An 18,567-nucleotide genomic window follows, 5' to 3' on the forward strand; every position below is an offset into this window, starting at 1 on the left:
GGATGGTTAAGCAAAAGATCAAGAAAACAAATGTAGCTATCTTCATTCCTCCAAAATAAAAACCCCTGTTGGGGTCTCCATAATTCAACTTTTCAGAACTTCATTTCAGAAAGGCGCTTTCAGAACATGTCACAAGGCTCCCTTGTCCCTAAGTCCCTGATTGTGAATTATTTCCGGATAGCTGCAGACAACAAAGCTTTATAAAACAGGAAGCATAACACATGCAGAACATACTTATCCTATTCCCGGCCCTCAGATAAGTGAGGCTTAAATTAAATGTCAAAGACGAACAAAATCTATCGTCTAAGCAAAGAGCTGACCTAAATCCACCATATTTTGTTTGTCAACTGTGTATATTCCAATAAATTTTGTAATATAATATGATCTTTGCCACCCTTTGACCACACCAAGCTAGATGCAGATAGTCTTCTGAAGAAAGATTACTCTCTGCTTGACACTCTAGGTAAAATCTACTTATAGCATTTGGTAGACTACGAGAGTAGCTTTAAGAAAATGTTAATAACAGTTAAACACCGCATAGATCACAAATAGAGAAGGAGAAGAAAGAGTAAATGGCTCGTGCACAACCAGTCTTCACAAAGTGGTCTGCTCAGGGCTGTGACTAAAGTGAACTTACTGATGTGCAATTTGGCTTTCCTGATAGGAAATCTAGAAGCTGGCTAAAGATCAAATGATTAATGTAAGGAAATTCAAACAGCTTGAGGAGGAAAAACATTTTTTTCTCTTTACTACCTTTAATACGACTTTCTCAGTGACATAAACACATGTAGCAATCATTCCCAATCTTTTCTTTTCTTGGGCAGCAAAGCAAGCAACTCAAAACTCCTTCAGGTCCTAATGATGCAAAGCAGTCAAAATAACCCCGGCGAAGAGAAGGGGTTATTCTCGTAAGAGAAGAGCAATATACTATCATCACCACCCCATTATGATTTCATGTCAGTGCTCCACTCCGGAAGTCTGAACACACCTAAAATAACCTCTTCAACTCTCAGCAGAAACCCACAGCCAGTTTCAGTAGCCATTGTGGAGAAAGGTCCAATCCTTCTGGGCCAGCTATCGCAAAACCAGGTCAGTTGGAATTGCGTGTCCTGGTTCTGAGTTTAAATTCCAGCTATCCCATGTACTGACAGGCCAGGACATTTAACAATACTTTTGAATCTCATCTCCTCATTTGTAAAAATGGAAGTAATAATGGGAACGTCACAGGGTGGAGCTGAGAGGATTACATGAGATGAGATCCAGCCTTGCCTCAGACGGTAGGTAGAGAAAAATTGTAATGGAGGAACCTTGGAAACCATGGAAGGGGGCCTCATCTGACATCAGGCTCTGCCTTTCCCAGTGGCCTGAATCTTGGAAGGAAGTCCACAACCCCCAGCTTGAAGATCGCAGCCCTTCTTAGGAAACAAGCCTGCTTTCCAATCCCCTCAGCTAGAACGGAACGACAGGAGAGGCGTATTTCCTTGCCAATCATTTTGCTCCTTTTAATTCCCTGATGACAAAACTTGAAACTTCTGTGTGGTCCTCAACAGTCCAAGGCTTCCCACACCTAAAGCCACCCTCTCCTCACATAACCGTTGTACTGTGCCTTCCACATTCAACCTTCATCTCAGACCTGCCCCCCACCAACCCACCCACCCCCGCAGCATCCTTTATTCACCCTCTTTAGTTGCTATCCTTTATCTCTTCATATTCCTTTAAGCTCATCCACATTACCGTCGGTGCCCAGAATCCTGTATTTCTCAGGCACCCCAGTCCTCTCCTTCCCATCTCTGTTTGCCTTCCACTCTGGCACTTTGATTAAATAACTCAGGTTTCCCCCACCTCGTCCATCTCCTCAGTCCCCACTTAGCTGAGCATTCACAGTATGGTTTGTTATCTTTATCCACCCCTATCTCTACCTTCCTCAAAAGCTTCTGCTCCTTTCCTTGTATTGGGCAAGAGCATACCAATGGGACAACCCCGGCATATAGTCTGTAGGCAATGTGACGTGGACTCCCCTACCTTCCCATTGGATTCCCCAAAGACCTTCTTCACTGTTTACCCTCTTCTCAGGCACTGGTTTGCTGAGGGAAAGGAAAAGGGGGTGGCTTTATGTGCTTGTCCTTTGGCCCTTACTCACGATCCCCAGCAGGGTTCCAAGTACATAACAGGCCAGGGTATAAAGAGATGTGGAACCCCACTGGAGTAGGAGGGGGCAGTGAGGAGATGGGGACAAAAAAAAAAGAGAGAGAGAAAAGAAGAGAGGGGACTGATCACCGCATTGCTGAAATGCCCTTCTCAGCATCTCTCAGTATAGATATCCCCTCCCCTTCGCTTCCAGCACGATCTGGTCCATCAGCAGTGGCTCTCAAACTTTTTGACTAAGACCCACACTCATAGATATATTTTACACTACCGCCCAAGAAAAGTTTCAGCAAACGATACGTACACCTTTCATATTTGGCTACTCTGTGCAAAGCACTCATGATTTCTATTCTGTAACTCTTTTACTTCTTTGAAAGAAAATTTTGATCACAAACCATTGTATTGATTTTACAAACCATGAGTGGGTTGGGACCCTCAGTCTGAAAAACACTGACCTACTTGCAACCTACTGATCAAGAGACCTCTCTCTCTTTCTACCTCCATACCCTTTGTAAAAGTCCAATTCTATTTGAGATAGTCAACACAATCCTTTCCTGCAAGCTTCCAGAGGCAGAAAATCTTAGCAAGTTCCGGCCCTCTGAAGTCCTCACATGTGCAGCAGCCCTCCCCCACCCTCTACTGCCCGGGGAAGTCTCTAACGGGTACTTGGGCACTGTATCTGTTAAGACAGGTGGCACGTGTCCTGGAAATCCTAGTTTCTCTAAACACAAGTTTCAATAAAAACATAAAGAAGTAAGAGTGAGAGGATTAACTAGGGGAAGAAGAAACGCGGAGGAAAGCATAGAAGCCCGTCTCTCCAAGGATCCCGGTCCCCATCCGGCGCTCTATCCAGTCCTGCTGAGCACGCCAAACAGAACTCGGCTAAGCTAAGAGGGCAGCCAGCCACCGGCAGTCGGTGTCTTTAGGGGAGGAAGGAGCGCTCCCGGCGGCAGGCAGAGAGGCGCACTGGCTGCCCCACTGCCCCTCTGAGCGCGCAGCACTTTTGTGGCCACCTGACGAGTCGCTTCCTCCGGCTCCCGGGCCTAGGGCTCAGAACTCGGGGTGCGAGGAGATCTGAAAGCGGGGTCAGGACGCGCGCCTTCTCTCCTCGGAGCTTGGGAGTTGAGAGCACACGTGCGGGGCACGCGTGTGGCACAGATGCGTGGGCCCCTCTCTCGGCTCTTCCCGAGGTGTGGATGCGCCCTGGCGCCTCTGCCCCACCCTTTTGTGCTCCCCCACAACTGGAAAAAAAATGGTTCCCCCCGCGTAATGTGGAAGAATGCCCCGGAGACACAAGGCTGACCACTGATGGGTGGGTGCCAGAGAAGTCGGGGGCGCGCTCGGCCGCACGTGCTCGCGCCCTGACGCACCGAACCTGGTCAAGCTGCGTCGGGAACCTGTTGCGGCCTCCGGCTCTGGGGGACCCGACAGGGAACAGCTGGGAAAAAAGCAGGGAGCAGCTGGGGAGGGCAGAGCAGGAAAAGGAGGAAACGGAGAGTTAACCCAGGCGAGTGTGTCCTAATTGTTCCCAGGGTCCCTCGGCAAAGTCTTTGACGCAACATGCGGAGTCAAACTCTAAGTCTCCAAAACGCAGTGGGCAGAGGGACAGCTTGCGTCTCCACGTTCACCCTCGGCGGAACCGCGAGCAGACACGTCCTCTTCAGTAATCCTGGGGCCTCGAAATCAGACCACGCTACACGGGGGCCTAGTGTGAAAGCGTGGGGAGAGGAGTAAGCGTCTGGAGCCTCGCTCTCCGGAGTCCTCTCGCCGCTGTCGGTTGGGCCGGGAGCGCACGTCGCGGCTGGGAACAGGGGTGCAGCTCTCCTCCTTACTTCCCCGGGGTGGGGTGGGGCCCTGCGCTCCAGCGCTCCAGCGCTCCAGCGCTCCAGCGCACCTGCTCACCCACCGCTCCAGGCGGCGCCCTCCGACCGAAGCGGGACTTGCCCTTAAGGAAACGCAAGATTAAGGTGGGAGAAAAGTCCTTGCGGGCCCCAGTGGTCGTTTCCAGTCGTGCTCAGGAAATAAACACTAAGGGAAAATGACTTTAAATAACAGCCTCACCGTCCTAAATGGTTACGTGTGATATCCAAGTAGGGATTTCTAGTAAAATCTAAAAGTAAAAATGAAAATTGAATTTCTGTGTTTATTATTAAAATCGAATTACTAAAAAATGATGACCTTGTTTGGAATTCATATCTTTCTTTCCCAGGAAAGTCAGCCAATATCGACTGAACGCCCCCCACCCCAATATAGCTATACGAATCGTGATCACTCTGGTTCGAGTTCTGTCACATGCACGGATCTAAGCAGAACCTCTGCCAAAGACTGTTGCACCGGGCGCGCCCTTTTTAGTAGTTGCTGAAACCTCTGGGAAGGAATGGTTGGCTGGGAGTTGGCTGGGAACCCCCCTCAACCCCATCCCTCCTCTGTGGGACTCCAAAATTGAGTCAGGTCCTGGCTCACGGGGTGCACAGGAATTGAATTGCTGAGAAATTCCAGGGCGCGCCCTCGAAGCTACAGTTCCTGTTCCCGAATAGCGGTGACAGGTGGGGGGGGGGGGGGCTTAGGAAGATATCTTAAAGATAGATACTCCGTCCTAGACCTCTGTTCAAACAGCAAAATAATACTGAAGAAAGTTTTTAAATCCGCGGTACTAGACACCCTCTTTTCCCCCTCGCGCGCTGATAGGACCCGTCTCAATTTTTGAGGTGGCTGCGGGCACCCACGGCCTCCAGACCGGCGCCTGTCTCACCGAGAGAGGCGAGGCCGGCCGGGAAGACCCCCAGCCCTCACTCTCCGCTGCCACCTCCGGGCTGCCGCGCCGCGGATAAAAAAGAAAACGGACGTGTGTGCAGAGTTGGCGGGGAGCTTGCGGCGCGAAGATGGGCCACACGCGCGACGCCCAGAAGTACTCTGGTGTTGCTACCCTGTGTGGGGCCTGTCGGGATGGAAATGTATCCTGTCCTGGAAAACTCTGTGATCAAAATATTACCGTGAAATACAACTTTTTCCTCACAGACCTGTTCATATCTTGGAAGTCTTCACTGCCGACGCCTAGGCTTAAAATATAATTAGATCCTCGGATATTCGTGTAGACGCACTGACACCTACAAAGCCAAGAGAGTCTCAAGGCAAAGTGAAATTGAACCTTCAAGTGACGTTCTTAAGTTGGCAAGAATATGTGTTTCTCCTCGTCGGGCCCCTTGCACGCTGAGAATCAGTGTCCCTTAAGACTTGTGATTGATATTTTTAGGGGAGCGGGCACCCAAACTCTCTAGGGACGGAGTCATGCACCAAAAGGAGATATACATGATAAGGTCGTTGGGTGCGGCTGTCACTGCAGGATGCTATCACCGCCCTGGGTCGGGCGTCTCTCTTGTTAGAACCAGAAATGCAAACGTCCCTCTCTTCTCCCTTCCCTCTGTCTCTGTGTCTCTCCCCTCTCTCTCTCTCTCTGTCTCTCTTCCCCTCCCCCCCCAGCGAAAGATCCGAGCAGGGGTCGCCTGAGCACCTAGGGAGACTGCGGAGGTCCTCTAGACGGCGGAGAAGCCTAACCCACCAAGTAGCAGGCAGTAGCTCTGCTCGCCGGTGCTTTGAATTAAGGGCATCTCTCCATAAAGTCAGGGCGTTCTAAGCAACCACTCAAAGTGAGTCTAGACTTAAAATTAGACCTTTCAGACCTGAGAAGTGTATGGTCATATCCTCAGAACAATGATTATGTATTTTCCATAGCTGGAAGGATACAGGATAACTTTAAGAGGAGGTGGGAAGATGAGAGTGATCTGAAGCCTTCACTATAAAGTTTTCATCTCTTTCTAAGGAAGTCCCATACAACGTCTGGATTTTGCAATGCAGCGTGTCTGTTGCTTTTCGTGGGCTTTACTCATAGAAAGACTAGGGCAGAATAAGTCCTCAACTGCATGGACCTCGGAAGATGCAGGAGAGATGGTTGCGAGGTTCTTCCCTCCTACAATCCCGTGCGCAGCCGGCAGTTGGAAATTGACTCGATGACTGTGAAGCAGAAAAAGCACTGGCCACTTTGCAATTTAGAAATTACAACTGAATGTACGAGGAGCCAGTGCAATATGCCTGCGGACTTGGGAGAGTCCTCCCTCCCTCCTTTCACCCCAATTCTCCGGAGGCACACTGCCTAACACCTCATTGGCCTCGGGTGGTGCACAGCCGCTTCCTTAAGGGAGAACCCTCAAAAGAGTTCGTTTCTGGGTTCAACTCTCGGGGATTCTGACTCGGAATGTAATTGTCTCAGGGCTGGAGGCACCTGGGAGACAAGCCCTGACGGCTCTGCAGACTCCCAGCATTTCTAAAGAGCTTTCTCTTTCTCTCTGCTTATTAGTGTGAGGCTTTGGTTGGACAGAAGTTGTGAAAATAAAAGGAAATGGCAAGCCCCATCTTTTCAAAAAAGCCAGGAACTTGGATATTTCGCTTATTATTTAATCCCTTTTGTGACCACCCACTTTTGCCCCTCAAAGTTACCTGCAGAGAAACGTATCTGGTTAAAATAACCTTAAATTATCACCAAACCTGCCTTCTCTCTTTTTCTCCCACACACAAAACCTGTCTTTAAAAAAAGGAGGGGGGGGAAGCAAAGTAAAAACAACCACCTAAAAACTCTTATGGCAATTTACTGGCAATTTCTAACTTTGCGTTTTAAAAACAATAACACTCTCTAAATTTCAGTGCCCCGGAAGCCATCTGTAATTCACTAGGGTCAGCGAAGAAGATGGTCCCCATCTTGTGATAAGAATTCACCGTGAGCCTGAAGCAAATCAGGCAGGACCTCCACTGCCCAAGGACCAGGACGTTGAGCAGAAGGAAGCTCAGACCTTAAGAGGGCGTCTACAGCATTAGTGGCTTTCTTTGCTAGAAATTGGTGCTGGGTGGAAACCTGAAGGCTGTGGTATAGCTTATTTGTACCAGACTCAGCATCTGACAAATGGCTATTTTATAATTTATCTGAAAAACTTTAAAGAAGGAGATATTATGCTAAAAGTGCAAAGTGTACATCATCGCTATCCACTGAAGGAGGACAACAAAAAGTTGTAAGAAACACCTCTCCTGAGTTCTGCTGTATGTTAAGACCACTGACCCAAGGCCCAAAGGGCCCGAAAGGCTTGGCCCTTCTTGCAAGACCCTTTACAACAGTAGTAAGTAGAGGAATTGGAAAAATCAAAGATAATATACAACACACTTCAAAATCCATGTTAACTTCCTGAGTCTTAAAAAGATACTCCCTAAACATTCTGCAAGACAAAAACTTGAGAGGACTTCAGACCTTGCAGAACTTCAAAAGCTATCTGGTCTCCTAAACTTCTCTTCTGAAAGCTGCACTTACTAGCAAAATTAACGAAAGAGTTAAGATATCCTCAGTTGATTCTGATAAATGCAGGTTGCCACACTCAAAAATCCTGGTTGAGGAAAAATATTGTACTGAATTTTCTGGATAATTAGTTCAATTCCCCAGGTTCTTTTGCTAGAATAGATCTCGGCTGTCAGTTTGAAACTCAAATGTTGAATAAGTGACCTATCCTAAATCAATCTCCAATTCTATTATATATTGCTGTTTAGTCATCATTTCTTCCTGACCCGGAAAGAAGACAAAATTCTGTTCATTTACATAGTTTATTGTTGTAAACATTAAAATTGTCTTTCTCAAAGAAAGAATTTATCAGAAAAAAAAAATCAGCGTCTCTAACTGTCATACACCATAGAAAAAAAGGCAGTGACTCATATCATGTGCCATACTGGAAATATACAAAGAAAAATACTACAGAATATGGCAATATTAAAATTCTTACTCAAACATAAAATAATATATTAACTGACAATTTTAGACATTAAAAAAAAAAAACAAAAAAAATTCAAAGTGCTCAGTAATTTCCAGGGAGTTATGTATATTATAAGCACTCTGGAAACAGTCAAAAGCTGCTGCATGCAAGTTTTGTTTAGCTTTAGACAACAAAATAATCAAGATATAAACTTCTTTTTTTAATCAACATCAACAGTACATACAACACTTACAAACAAGGAATGTTGGACGGTGTTACAAACACTATGTGTCCCTTTTGTCAGGATTTTCTGATGTGTAATACTTGTGCCCACCTATTTTACAATTGAGAAAATGTTTAAGCTCAGATAACTACCAATCTTTATAAAATCTAACAGACTACATAGTGTCTGAAATACTATTTATATAATATAGACATTACTGAAATAGCAAGTGCCTATAACATTTTCAACCTAGAATCAACATGCTTGTCCCTTTTTTGTGTAGTTCTTTTTTTCTTTTTTTGTTTTTTTTGCAAACACACTTATCTTTTAGAATTTGTAATATGTATTCATAAATAGGCACAAAATAATTTAAAAAGCCAAACTGCATTGGGTAAATTTACAAGCCTTTCCCTTCTTCAACTCATGCCACCCACGCAACATTTAGTTTTACTATATATTACAGCTTTCTTTACAGCAGAAAACTTTGAAGTCTTTTAAAGGGCAATACTTGTGGGTCCCCTTACAATGTGTGACTCTGTGTGTGTGTGTGTGTGTGTGTGTGTGTGTGTATTACATTTGTCTTAACTGCAACAACCAAACATGGCCAAACATTTCCCATCATACATTAGGAATCTTTCTTCTGAACAATAAACTGATTTTTAAACTGATAATAAAAAGTTTATACCACTGTATTGTGTGTAGTCCGTGTTCTAAATCCAGGATGCCCCGGAGCCAAAATGCCCTTTCAGGTTCTGCCTGCAGGTTAGGAAATAGCAACAGTTTTTGTTGTTTTGTTTTGTTTTTGTTTTTTTCTTTAGGGATCAAGGGACTGGGATTTTATGGAGGGGGTGGGGGCCGGCTAGAGCTGAGGCAGCTCATGGGGATATCTCTGCCTTGTGACTTGCCCCCTCTGGATAGTTTTAGGTTTCTTTCCAGTTCCTTTGAAGTGCATGGGAGGAGGTCTTAGAAAGGTAAAGTGTCCAGGAAAAGTTTGTCAATTATTGCTGGCGGTGGTACCAAGTCTTCTAGTTTCAGGTAGAAAATGCGCTGTAGCCCCTGTGTGCAAAGAGTACGGAGTTCTGGGAGCTTCCCCAACAGTTTGGACAAATAGTTGGGGCGATTCAACCCCCCATTATTGAAAGTCACATGGTCTTTGAGACAATTTACAATCTTGTTTTGCAGTTCTTCCACTCTCTTGGGTTCCTTGAGCCCGTGTCTCTCTGCAGAAAACACAATCAGAAACAAAAGAGGAACACACAAAGCAGTTAGCTAGTTGGCAGGAGCAGGGAGGATCAGTGGCAAGGGAAAACCGGGACAAATCCTGGTGGGCAGTTTTGGAGACGTGCCCTGCACTTGAGGTACTGACCTGTGACCATAGCCAGGGCAGCAATGCAGGAGAAGGCAGAAATGTCGATGTTCATATTCTGCAAGTTGGAGGAGAATTCAACAATGGAGTCAATCCATTCCCCAAAGCCACGAACGCATTGCAACCTGTGCAAGACCACCCCATTGCAAAAGATGAGTTTACCCTCCACTGGGTTGGACCTGCAATTAATACCAAAGAGAGAGAGGGGAGAAAAAGAGAGAGAGAAAAGCTAAACAACTAATTACTTGAAGAGCAATAAATGAGGGATTTAAGAGGTACCTAATTACGGAAGAGTTAATAAAATGTAGACCAGTAGACCTTGAAAGGGTTTAATTTCATAACAACCAAGAACGCCCCCTATCCCACTTCCATTCCACTCCTCCAAGGCTTCTGGTCTCACGCCTTCCCTTCTCTTCCTTTTGTCTACTATCTTTTCCTTCTTCTTCCCCTTTCATTTTCCTCTTCTGTCCTTTTCTCTTTCCCCCTTCGATTCCCCTTTTCCTCTTTCTTTCTCTTCTTGATTCCTCTCCTCCTCCTTTCCCAGCCTCCCTGGATTGCCTCCTCCATTACCTGTACGCTAATCGAAGCACAAACAGTTCTAAGAAAGCTGATTCAAAAAGCAGGTCTTGGTCGGCTTTGGGCAGGTCCGCGAAGCCCGGGATCTTCTCAGCCCAGCCTCTGATGATCTCCATGGAGCCAGTCAGGAGATCATAGAACTGCTGGATATGCTGAGTGTCATCTCCACCCATCTGATAGTCAGGGTTCGCCTGGAACTGGAATTTCATTTTAAAAAGCACTTAATGAGGTTCTCTAAAATATATAACCCGTGAAATTGCTAACCCCGCTTCTGGTAGGGGAGCCAGGTTTTTATAACAATTAAACCTCTCTCTGACCAGTAAGGAAATTAGATGTTCCGGGGCAATTAATTCAATTAGGGATGGTGCTATGAGGTCGCCGCTTTAAATATGTAAATTACCATTTCCATACGGACTAAATACAGTGCCATCCAGCCCTGGGAAACGTTCACTCTTATCTCCACAAAACAATTGACACGTTAGTATTCATGCCAGTCCCAGAGTGGGTCTCAAGCAGAGACACCCTCTGCAAATCTTAATAAAAATGCAGTGGCTTCTAGGTTTGCCCGACATACTTCCTCCAATTAAAGCCCGCACATTTCTCACAGCTGGGGTAAAAAAGGAATCTGACCACTTGATTCTCCACCCCGTTGCCATTCCTTATACCTTTCTCCTTCCCTTCCCGGACCCCCAAGCAGGCATCCCCCACCCAGAGGGTGCCACAGAGGATGAGGATTAAAGCATCTCTATGGAAGATTGGGGATAAAATCCAAGGGGGGAGGGGCATTTTGCACAGCCTCTGGTTTGGGCATTAGAGGCATTTGTGTGTGAGTATATGTGTGTACGGTGGCAGTGAGATGGAGGGCTCCCAGAGATGTGATCACTGTGGCCTGTCCTCTCTTCTCTGTCTGTCCTCGTGTCTACACTCCCAGCAACATGGTTTGTCTGTCGCCTGTCTCCTGTGGCTCTGCTCAGGGCTGTAAAGCCACAGCCTTGCTTGAGTCTGGGGCTTAGTGATGGGTGTGGGAAGGGGTCCTGCCCATCTGTCGATTTGTCCACATGCTACCCCCGCCAGCTTCTTACCCTGGAATAGTCCAGGCTGGTCATAGCCGGGTTGGAGTCGACATGGGCCCTGACGAGGGCACTGATCAGACTCACCGGGGGCGAGGGGGGAGAGGGCTCCTGTGGGCTCTTCGGTTTCGAGGGCAAACGACCTCTCCGGCCTTTTAAACTGTCCGTGCGAACCACTGCAAAGGAATAAATGGGTTAACGTCGCTCCCCCTAGCGGGACCCAGCTGCCGCCTCGGCCCCTCCCAGGGGAAGGCCACAGCCACGGGGCGCCCAGCAGGGCTGCGCAGGGTCCCACTGCTTGTAAAGCCTTCACTGACCAGAGGCATTCAAAAAAAAAAAAAAAATGTAGGGTTGTTTTATGTCTTCTTCCAAATGGTTCGTATAGTTGAAGGCGAGAAGGGCCTGGCTGCTTTCTCCAGGGCAGGATGGGCAAGCAGGCAGCTGCGGGGTCAGCGAGGCCGGACGCGGATGAGGGGAAACCCGGAGACACCCCCCACAACCCCCCAGCGCTGGGAAGTGGAAAATGGGACTGGGATAGGAGCGGCAGTTTCCCCGCGGGCGCAGACGAGGGATTGGGCTGCTTGTCCCGACCTACCTTCTTTGACCATCCCAACAGCCAGGCACTTCTGAAATCGGCAGTACTGACAGCGATTCCGGCGCCGCTTGTCCACTGGGCAGTTTTTATTTGCTAAACACACGTATTTTGCGTTTTTTTTGTACCGTGCGCTGCAAAAGGAGACAATATAGACTGATTTTTTTTTTCTTTTGAAAATCCAGGAACAATTTGTGGACGGCTGGGATCTACACTCCTCCCCACAAACAAACACATACACACAACTCCTTTTTTATTTTTTCCCTTTTCCTTTTCTTTCTCTTTCTTTTCGTTTTCCTCCCCCAGGGCATTTAACAGGAGAAAATTGATAGCGTTAACATTTGAGCTAACCTTGCCGCTCCTTGCTGTGTTTTATATGCCAAGAGAAGGAGAAGGAGACGCTCAGTAAATACAAATCCGTGGGCATTCATATTATTTACATTCCTTGGAGACCTTCTCTATTTAAAATGATAAGATTATTCAATCAGGATGGCGAAATAAAGAGATCACTTAATTTGACCACAGGGAATTCTGTTCCACTTGGTTAGCTCAGACACGGTTCTCTGTCCTAACCAATTTCAATCTGAACAGAGAAGACAGCTCCTAGCACATGCAAATGACCCTCTTCCAACTCAGGCTCCTGCAACTTCGGGCTGGGGCCTGCCGGGGTCAGCTGCGTGCGGGGGGGATGCGACCCCAGGTCTCCCGGTCTAGCTACTTCCCTTTCTCAAGCACCCAGCGGCCTCCGCCACAGGCCGTGGGCGCCTGCAGGGCAGCCTCCGCGGACCCCGGGAGTTGGACGAACTAGGACTGGGCTGCCTGCACCACCGCGGAGCGCGCACTCCGAGGCTCCCGGCACTACGGGGCCCCCTATCTGTCTCCTCCGCCCCCGTCCTCGCTCACCTTAAAGAAACCTTTGCAGCCCTCACAGGTGCGCACGCCATAGTGCTGGCAGGCCGCGTTGTCGCCGCACACGGCGCACAGCCCCTCGTTGGAGGGGGAGCCCCGCGACGGCGGCGAGGGCACCTGCGTGTCCAGCAGCTGCGACGCGTGGCCGATCTGCAGGCCTGGGAAGCCCATGGACGCGGGCTTTCGGATGGGGTTGGGCACAGCGAAGGTCTGCCCGTCCACCACGTGGTGGCTGCCCGCCTGCTCCGGGTTCATGGGGACGTGCAGGGGCCCGTCGAAGCGCATCTGGCAGCTAGACACAGGGGTGCCGGGAGGCGATTGCTTAAATGAGAAGAGGGAGAGGCGGGAGACGGGCGTTTTCCTCTGCTCGATCATGTGCGTGGTGGCCACGTAGTTCTGATGGAAGTTGTGGAGAGAGCCTGGGTCGTCCCACATAGGGCTGTGCTGCACTTGGAAGCCCGGGGTGGTGGGCGTCGGGGGCGAGGAGGGCTTGTAGTAAACCGACCCGGAGTGCGGCATCATCTCCTCGGACTGGGGGGGCAGGTGGCTGTGTTGCTGGTAGTTGTGCATCTGAATGTCTTCTACCTTAATGGAGGACTGCTGTCCGGACAGGGGCATTTGGTACAAGCAAGGTGGCTTGACGTCGTAGCCTGTGCTGTAGTTGTCCATAAAGGTACTGAAGCTGGGGAGAGAAGTGGTGGCAGTGATTTCAGTGTTGGTGAGGTCCATGCTAAACTTGACAAACTCTGGAGTTAAGAAATCGGAGCTGTATTCTCCCGAAGAGTGGTAACTGTAGCTCTGAGAAGCGGGGCTGGCTCCTTGAGGCGAGGACCCATACTGCGCCTGAACACAAGGCATGGCTGGAAATGAAACAGGGTAATATACACTCAGCCTGGTCAACTGAACACTTTCTCCCGGGCTCGGGTACACCTGGAGCTACACCGGCAGCCCTCGGCGGTCAGAGAGCATGTAGGGACGCGAGAGGAAGGACGGAGAGGGCGAATGCTGCGGGGCAAAACAGTGCAGGGCATGGAAAGGCTGGTCCAAGGAAGACCCAGAGCTAGAAAGCTCTTGAGGGTCTCTATTCCCGTATATTTCAAACGCCTCCCCCTTCACCCCCTCACAAAAACAGTACCGCTCATATGAGCCTTTCCTCTGAAGCTCGAGTTCAGCAAGCTCATTCTAGAAATGAGGTTGAATGGCACAATGAGAATGTTGTTCCTGATGATGATGGGCCGGGAAAACATTACGTTACAGAGTTTGCTGAGGAAGATCGTATTGCCCTGTTTCTTGATATCCAGGGAACTCGGAGGAGGGAAAGAAAGAAATGAAGTTGCACTAACCTTCAGCCGAATTACAGGCGTTTTCGAGGAAATTAAAGGTGGACAGTGTCGTAATTCAACGAAGGACAAAGTTTCCAAGATTTTTAGAAAAGCAATGGGGAGTCCAGCCTGTCGGATCTCCTCCCTGAAATACAGACATAGGAAGCTTCAGGGTGACTTTCCCGACAGATTCAGAGGGCATCTGTAGGGTCACCAGGCAAGCCCTTCTATGCCCTCCTTGATTGTTTCATTGTGTTGCCTTTACCAAACTTAGCAGTTAAAATGAATGTGTGAAAGAGATGACTGTAAACAACACAAATGCCCCCCAATGCACTGTGTAAATCCTTGCAGAGAGAGGGTTCTGAAGGAGAAAAGGTACTTCATGTACTTACTTAATACTTATGATGTAATAAATTGGACGCTAAGATGTGGGGGTGGGGGTGGAGGTGGGAGTAGACGTGGGGGTGGAGGTGGGAGTAGATGTGGGGATGGGAGGGTAGTGTCATTTCCATTTTAGTTTCATTCAGAACCAAATAAGAAGAAACTAGAGTTTAATAAAATACAGCATTGGATTTCTCCTAAATTTTTCTGTGGTGAAACTAGCTTTTCTTTTGGGAGGGGGTAAAGAAAGTAGAAGTCATAAATATAATATGAGAAAGTAATCTCTCCCTCGACCCCTATGCGTTACAGAATGTCCTCAAGGCCTGGGCAGCCCTTGAAGGCAATCTGAATGGAAGCATCTGGATTTCCTAAGTGTTTTTGACAGAACACTGGGATTGTTGAGGATACAGGTGAATTGCTATTCACTTCTCCAGGAAACTTGTCTTTAACATCTTTAATGGCCAAGGGGTGGGAAGAGAAGACCCTATTTTTCCAGGAGCATCTTAGGTCAATTGCAGAGGGAGGGAAACACTGCTTATCTGGTATTGGCACCAAGGTTAGAAGCGCTTCCCAACATAGGAAGCTGACCACCTTGCCTATACAGCCTTCCACAATCTGCCTACCTGCCGGTGGAACGAGGCAATCTTGTGTCCTAGTAATTTTCAGATGTTACCACTTGGAAGATATTCTAGAGCATAGACAATCTTATTACTAATGAAAAAGAAAACCAAACATCCACTCCTTCTGTTCTCCTCCCCCCTCCCCCACTACCTTGCTTCCTGGGGAGGAAGGTTAATCAGAAAAAAGTAAAAAGAAAGGAGACCCATGACACCCACAGCCTTTGAGAGCTATATGCCTGTGCTGGATATTAACCTCCTGGTAACTTCGCAGCTTCATAACTGTACTCTTTCTTCTCTGTTTCTCTGCTGTCTGTCTGTCTGTCTCTCTCTCTCTCTGACGTATTCACATACACAAGCACAGCATGTGTCAAAACCAGAATTTCAGGCAACTTAGTAATAGGACACTCTACGAACACCAACACCACCCCTTATTCAATAATACCCAGGAAACGCTGGCACATCAGCCAGCCGCGGTCACACAGTTCCCAAGCAACACATAAACTGGAGAACTTTCTCCCTGTCACTTTGTGGGTAGCGTCCAGGCCCCTCGTATATACAGGACTTGGGAGTCTCCTTGTCCAATGGTCACAATCAATTCCACTCTAAGAGCAAACTTTGGGCACATATCCCCCAGGCAAGTCCACAGCTCCCCAAACTACGCACGTCTCCCATCCACGTCCACCAATAAGGAGCCTAGAATCCTGCCGGGAGCCAACTCTCCCCTAGTGCCAAAGCTGGAGTTCGGACAAATGACCGCCGTAGCCGGGCGCACCTATTCCCCATCCTCCGGCCCCACTCGCGCTCCCGACCCTCTGGCGCCCACTTCGAGAAAACCTGTTACCAGCCATGTGGAAAGAAGAGACGGTGCAAAAGAAGAAAGGAAGGATAAAGGAACTCGAGCTGCACGGGCTGTACCTACTCACTTAGGAGTTCTCCGCGTCTCTCTCATTCATTCAACTCCGCCGAAGTGTAGTTCCCTCTGGGAGTCCTGGTAGCAGGGTCTGGGAGGGGTGGGCGAGAGGGGCGAAGGTAACCTAGTCGCCAGGAGCCGGGAGGGAGCAGGAGAAGGCGGACGGCTGGGCAGGAGAGCAGGACCGCGGAGCCTAGCGCGAGCCGCGGGGCGGACTGGGCCCTGGCCGCCAATGTGCCTTTGTTTATGTGGCTCGCGCTGCCGCTGCCAACATGCACCTAAAGTCTCCGCGCGTCAGCGCGCGTCAGCGGCCCGCCGCCCAATCGCCGCGCCGCCGCGCTCCCCGGACTCCTGGCCGGCTCTCGCTTTGGTATATTTCCGACCTGACGTCACGAGCAGGGCCGATTTTAAGGTGGGAACCGTTCTGGGTTCACCTTGGTCGCCAGCTTGGTTTTTTTTTTTTTTTTCTTTATTTCTTTCTTTCTTTTTTCTTTTTTTCCGAAAGAGGTGTGACCTCTCCACTCAGGTCCGCGCAGCCCGCAGCACCGCGACATCTCACCTCGCCTTCCCCTAAACCCCGGGCCACCGCTGCCGCCCGGCGGCTCACATGTGGGGGAGGGTGCAACAAAAGCCCCCGGCGGAAGGGAACGCTGGCTTGGGCCAGGTAGCCAGCACATGGACTGGTGAGGGATGGGGTGTGCCTGGGAGTGCCCTAACCTCATCCACTTACAATTGTCACCCCCCCCCTTAGCGGAAGCGCGGACAGATGTCCCATGACCCGAGAAGCTCAAAGGGTTCAGGCAATTAAGGTGGGATTTCCCTAGCCCAATGTATATCCATTTTCTTTTTTCCTGTGCATGGTCTCCTCCTTTAGCGTTAGCATTCTCTCTCTCTCTCTCTCTCTCTCTCTCTCTCTGTTTCCCCCCCCCCCCTCCCTCACACAGACACACACAGTCCAAGGTGGAAGGGACTGGTAGGGCCTGTTCTCTGTGTTCCCTTCTTCCCTTGAAGTGCCCACGTGCAAGCGAGGACGTGGTGCGTGGAAAGGGGAAGAGAGGGGAACAGGTAGACAGTGACCCAGCCCTTTAGGGATCCCGAAAGGCAGAGTGAGGCGTCGCCCACTTTCCTTTCGCAGACAATACAGGGCGAGCAGCGGGCAACAGGTGCGCCTTCAACAGAAAGGTGCTCTAACCTCACCTTTGTACCTCTTGGTACTTTCGACACTCCTCAGTGCCCACCAACTCGTACCTAACACAAGTTGTAGAGAAATAAATCAACCCTCCTCTGAAGCACAAGGGCTCTCGAAGCCTCGTCTCCGAGCCAAGGGGGAAAGACAAAACATGGGGAGAGGGCGGGGTGGGGTATCTCCGCGAGCGTAAAGTTGTGCGCCCAGCCCTTCCAGGAGAGGGACCCGGTGCACTGTGGTAGCTCGCCGCACCCCCGCGGCCGCCCCCAGTCACCGCCGACTCCACTTTGCAAGCCAGTCCACCCACCAGGCTGAAAGCGCGAGGCGCTTTCTAGCAAAAGAGACGCCGCTTCTCCCGAGAGCGAGCCCCCTTCGCTTTCCTCGGGCCGGAGCAGGGCAGGCCTCTCAGGGCTTCTCCTGGGGATGCTGGAAGAGGCTGGGACGAGGGAAGGGGGCTTCCGAAGCGCCCCCCCTCTCTGGCCGCGAAGAGTTCCAGCCGCCCCACCTCCCTCGGCGTGGCTCGCTTCAGGCTGCAGGAGCCCCTTGGCGACTCCCCCCCCGCCCCCAATCCTGGTGTTCCCTGGATGGGCCAGAAGCGCCGGGGAACTATCCGCGTTCTGGAGCCGCTCAGCTCTAATCTGCACCCCAGCCTTTGCTCGCTCACCAGCGGCTGGAGAGGGCGTAGCCATCAGGTGTCCTGCGGCTGCCCGGGGAAGCCGGGGGCTCTTCTGCGCCGCAGCCTCTGGAAAACGTGCGTGACCACCTTAAGTTTCCCCCAGATGTTGCGACTGCCGCTGCTGCCGCCGCCGCCTCCGCGGTTCAGCGGTGCCCCAGCGGGCCGGAGTACAAATAAAACCAGGAAATGTATGTGTGTGTGTGTGTGTGTGTGTGTGTGTGTGTGTGTGTGTGTGGTGTGAGAGAGAGAGAGAGAGAGGAGGGGGGGGAGTGTGTGTGTGTTTGTGTGTGTGTGTGTGTGTGTGTGGTGTGTAGGGGGGGCTGTTGTGGCGAGTGAGGATGTTGTGAGTAGGGGGAAGAGGGGAGGAGGGCGAAGAATAGCCTATTAGCATGAGCTCGGTAGCGTCAGCGCCCCGTGGGCAGGAGCGATTCCATGCGAACGAAAGGGAAAAAAGTGAGAGTTTGGAGAGCAGGGGAGAAGGAGAGGGGTGGGGGTGGCGGTGACGCAGGGGCGCAGGCATTGACGCACCCGCGGGGCTGGGCCCAAAATAGCAGCGCTCTAGCTCGGTGGCGCCCTCCCGGGTTCCCTTCCTCTTCCGCGAGGGAGCAGGGCGCTGCCAGGAGAGCTTTCCTTGATCCCAGCGGTGGGCCAGGCTCCCGGCAGCTATTTTCAGGCAGTCGGAAACAAGCGCAGCCACGCTGGGGTGGCGGTTATCATTTTTTTAATATACTCTTCGGAAAGCGGGGGCCAGGAGAACTGTAAGGTTGTAACTATCACCCTCCATACACAAATACGCCCATCTAAG

The 18,567-nt window shown here is 50.0% G+C and overlaps 1 protein-coding gene across 1 annotated transcript; it reads right to left on the reverse strand.

Annotated features, from left to right (window-relative positions):
• Window positions 1-7,793: 7,793 nt before the first annotated feature.
• On the reverse strand, window positions 7,794-17,229 carry NR4A2 (nuclear receptor subfamily 4 group A member 2). The gene is given in 9 exon segments (XM_035726900.1): window positions 7,794-9,374; window positions 9,521-9,699; window positions 10,091-10,293; window positions 11,179-11,342; window positions 11,762-11,879; window positions 11,881-11,892; window positions 12,662-13,510; window positions 14,011-14,134; window positions 15,914-17,229. Coding segments are annotated over 9 exon segments (1,932 nt in total). The 5' UTR covers window positions 15,940-17,229; the 3' UTR covers window positions 7,794-9,117.
• Between the last annotated feature and the right edge of the window lie 1,338 nt (window positions 17,230-18,567).

This window comes from Zalophus californianus, chromosome 3 (assembly GCF_009762305.2).
Source record: "Zalophus californianus isolate mZalCal1 chromosome 3, mZalCal1.pri.v2, whole genome shotgun sequence".
Classification (NCBI taxonomy): domain Eukaryota; kingdom Metazoa; phylum Chordata; class Mammalia; order Carnivora; family Otariidae; genus Zalophus; species Zalophus californianus.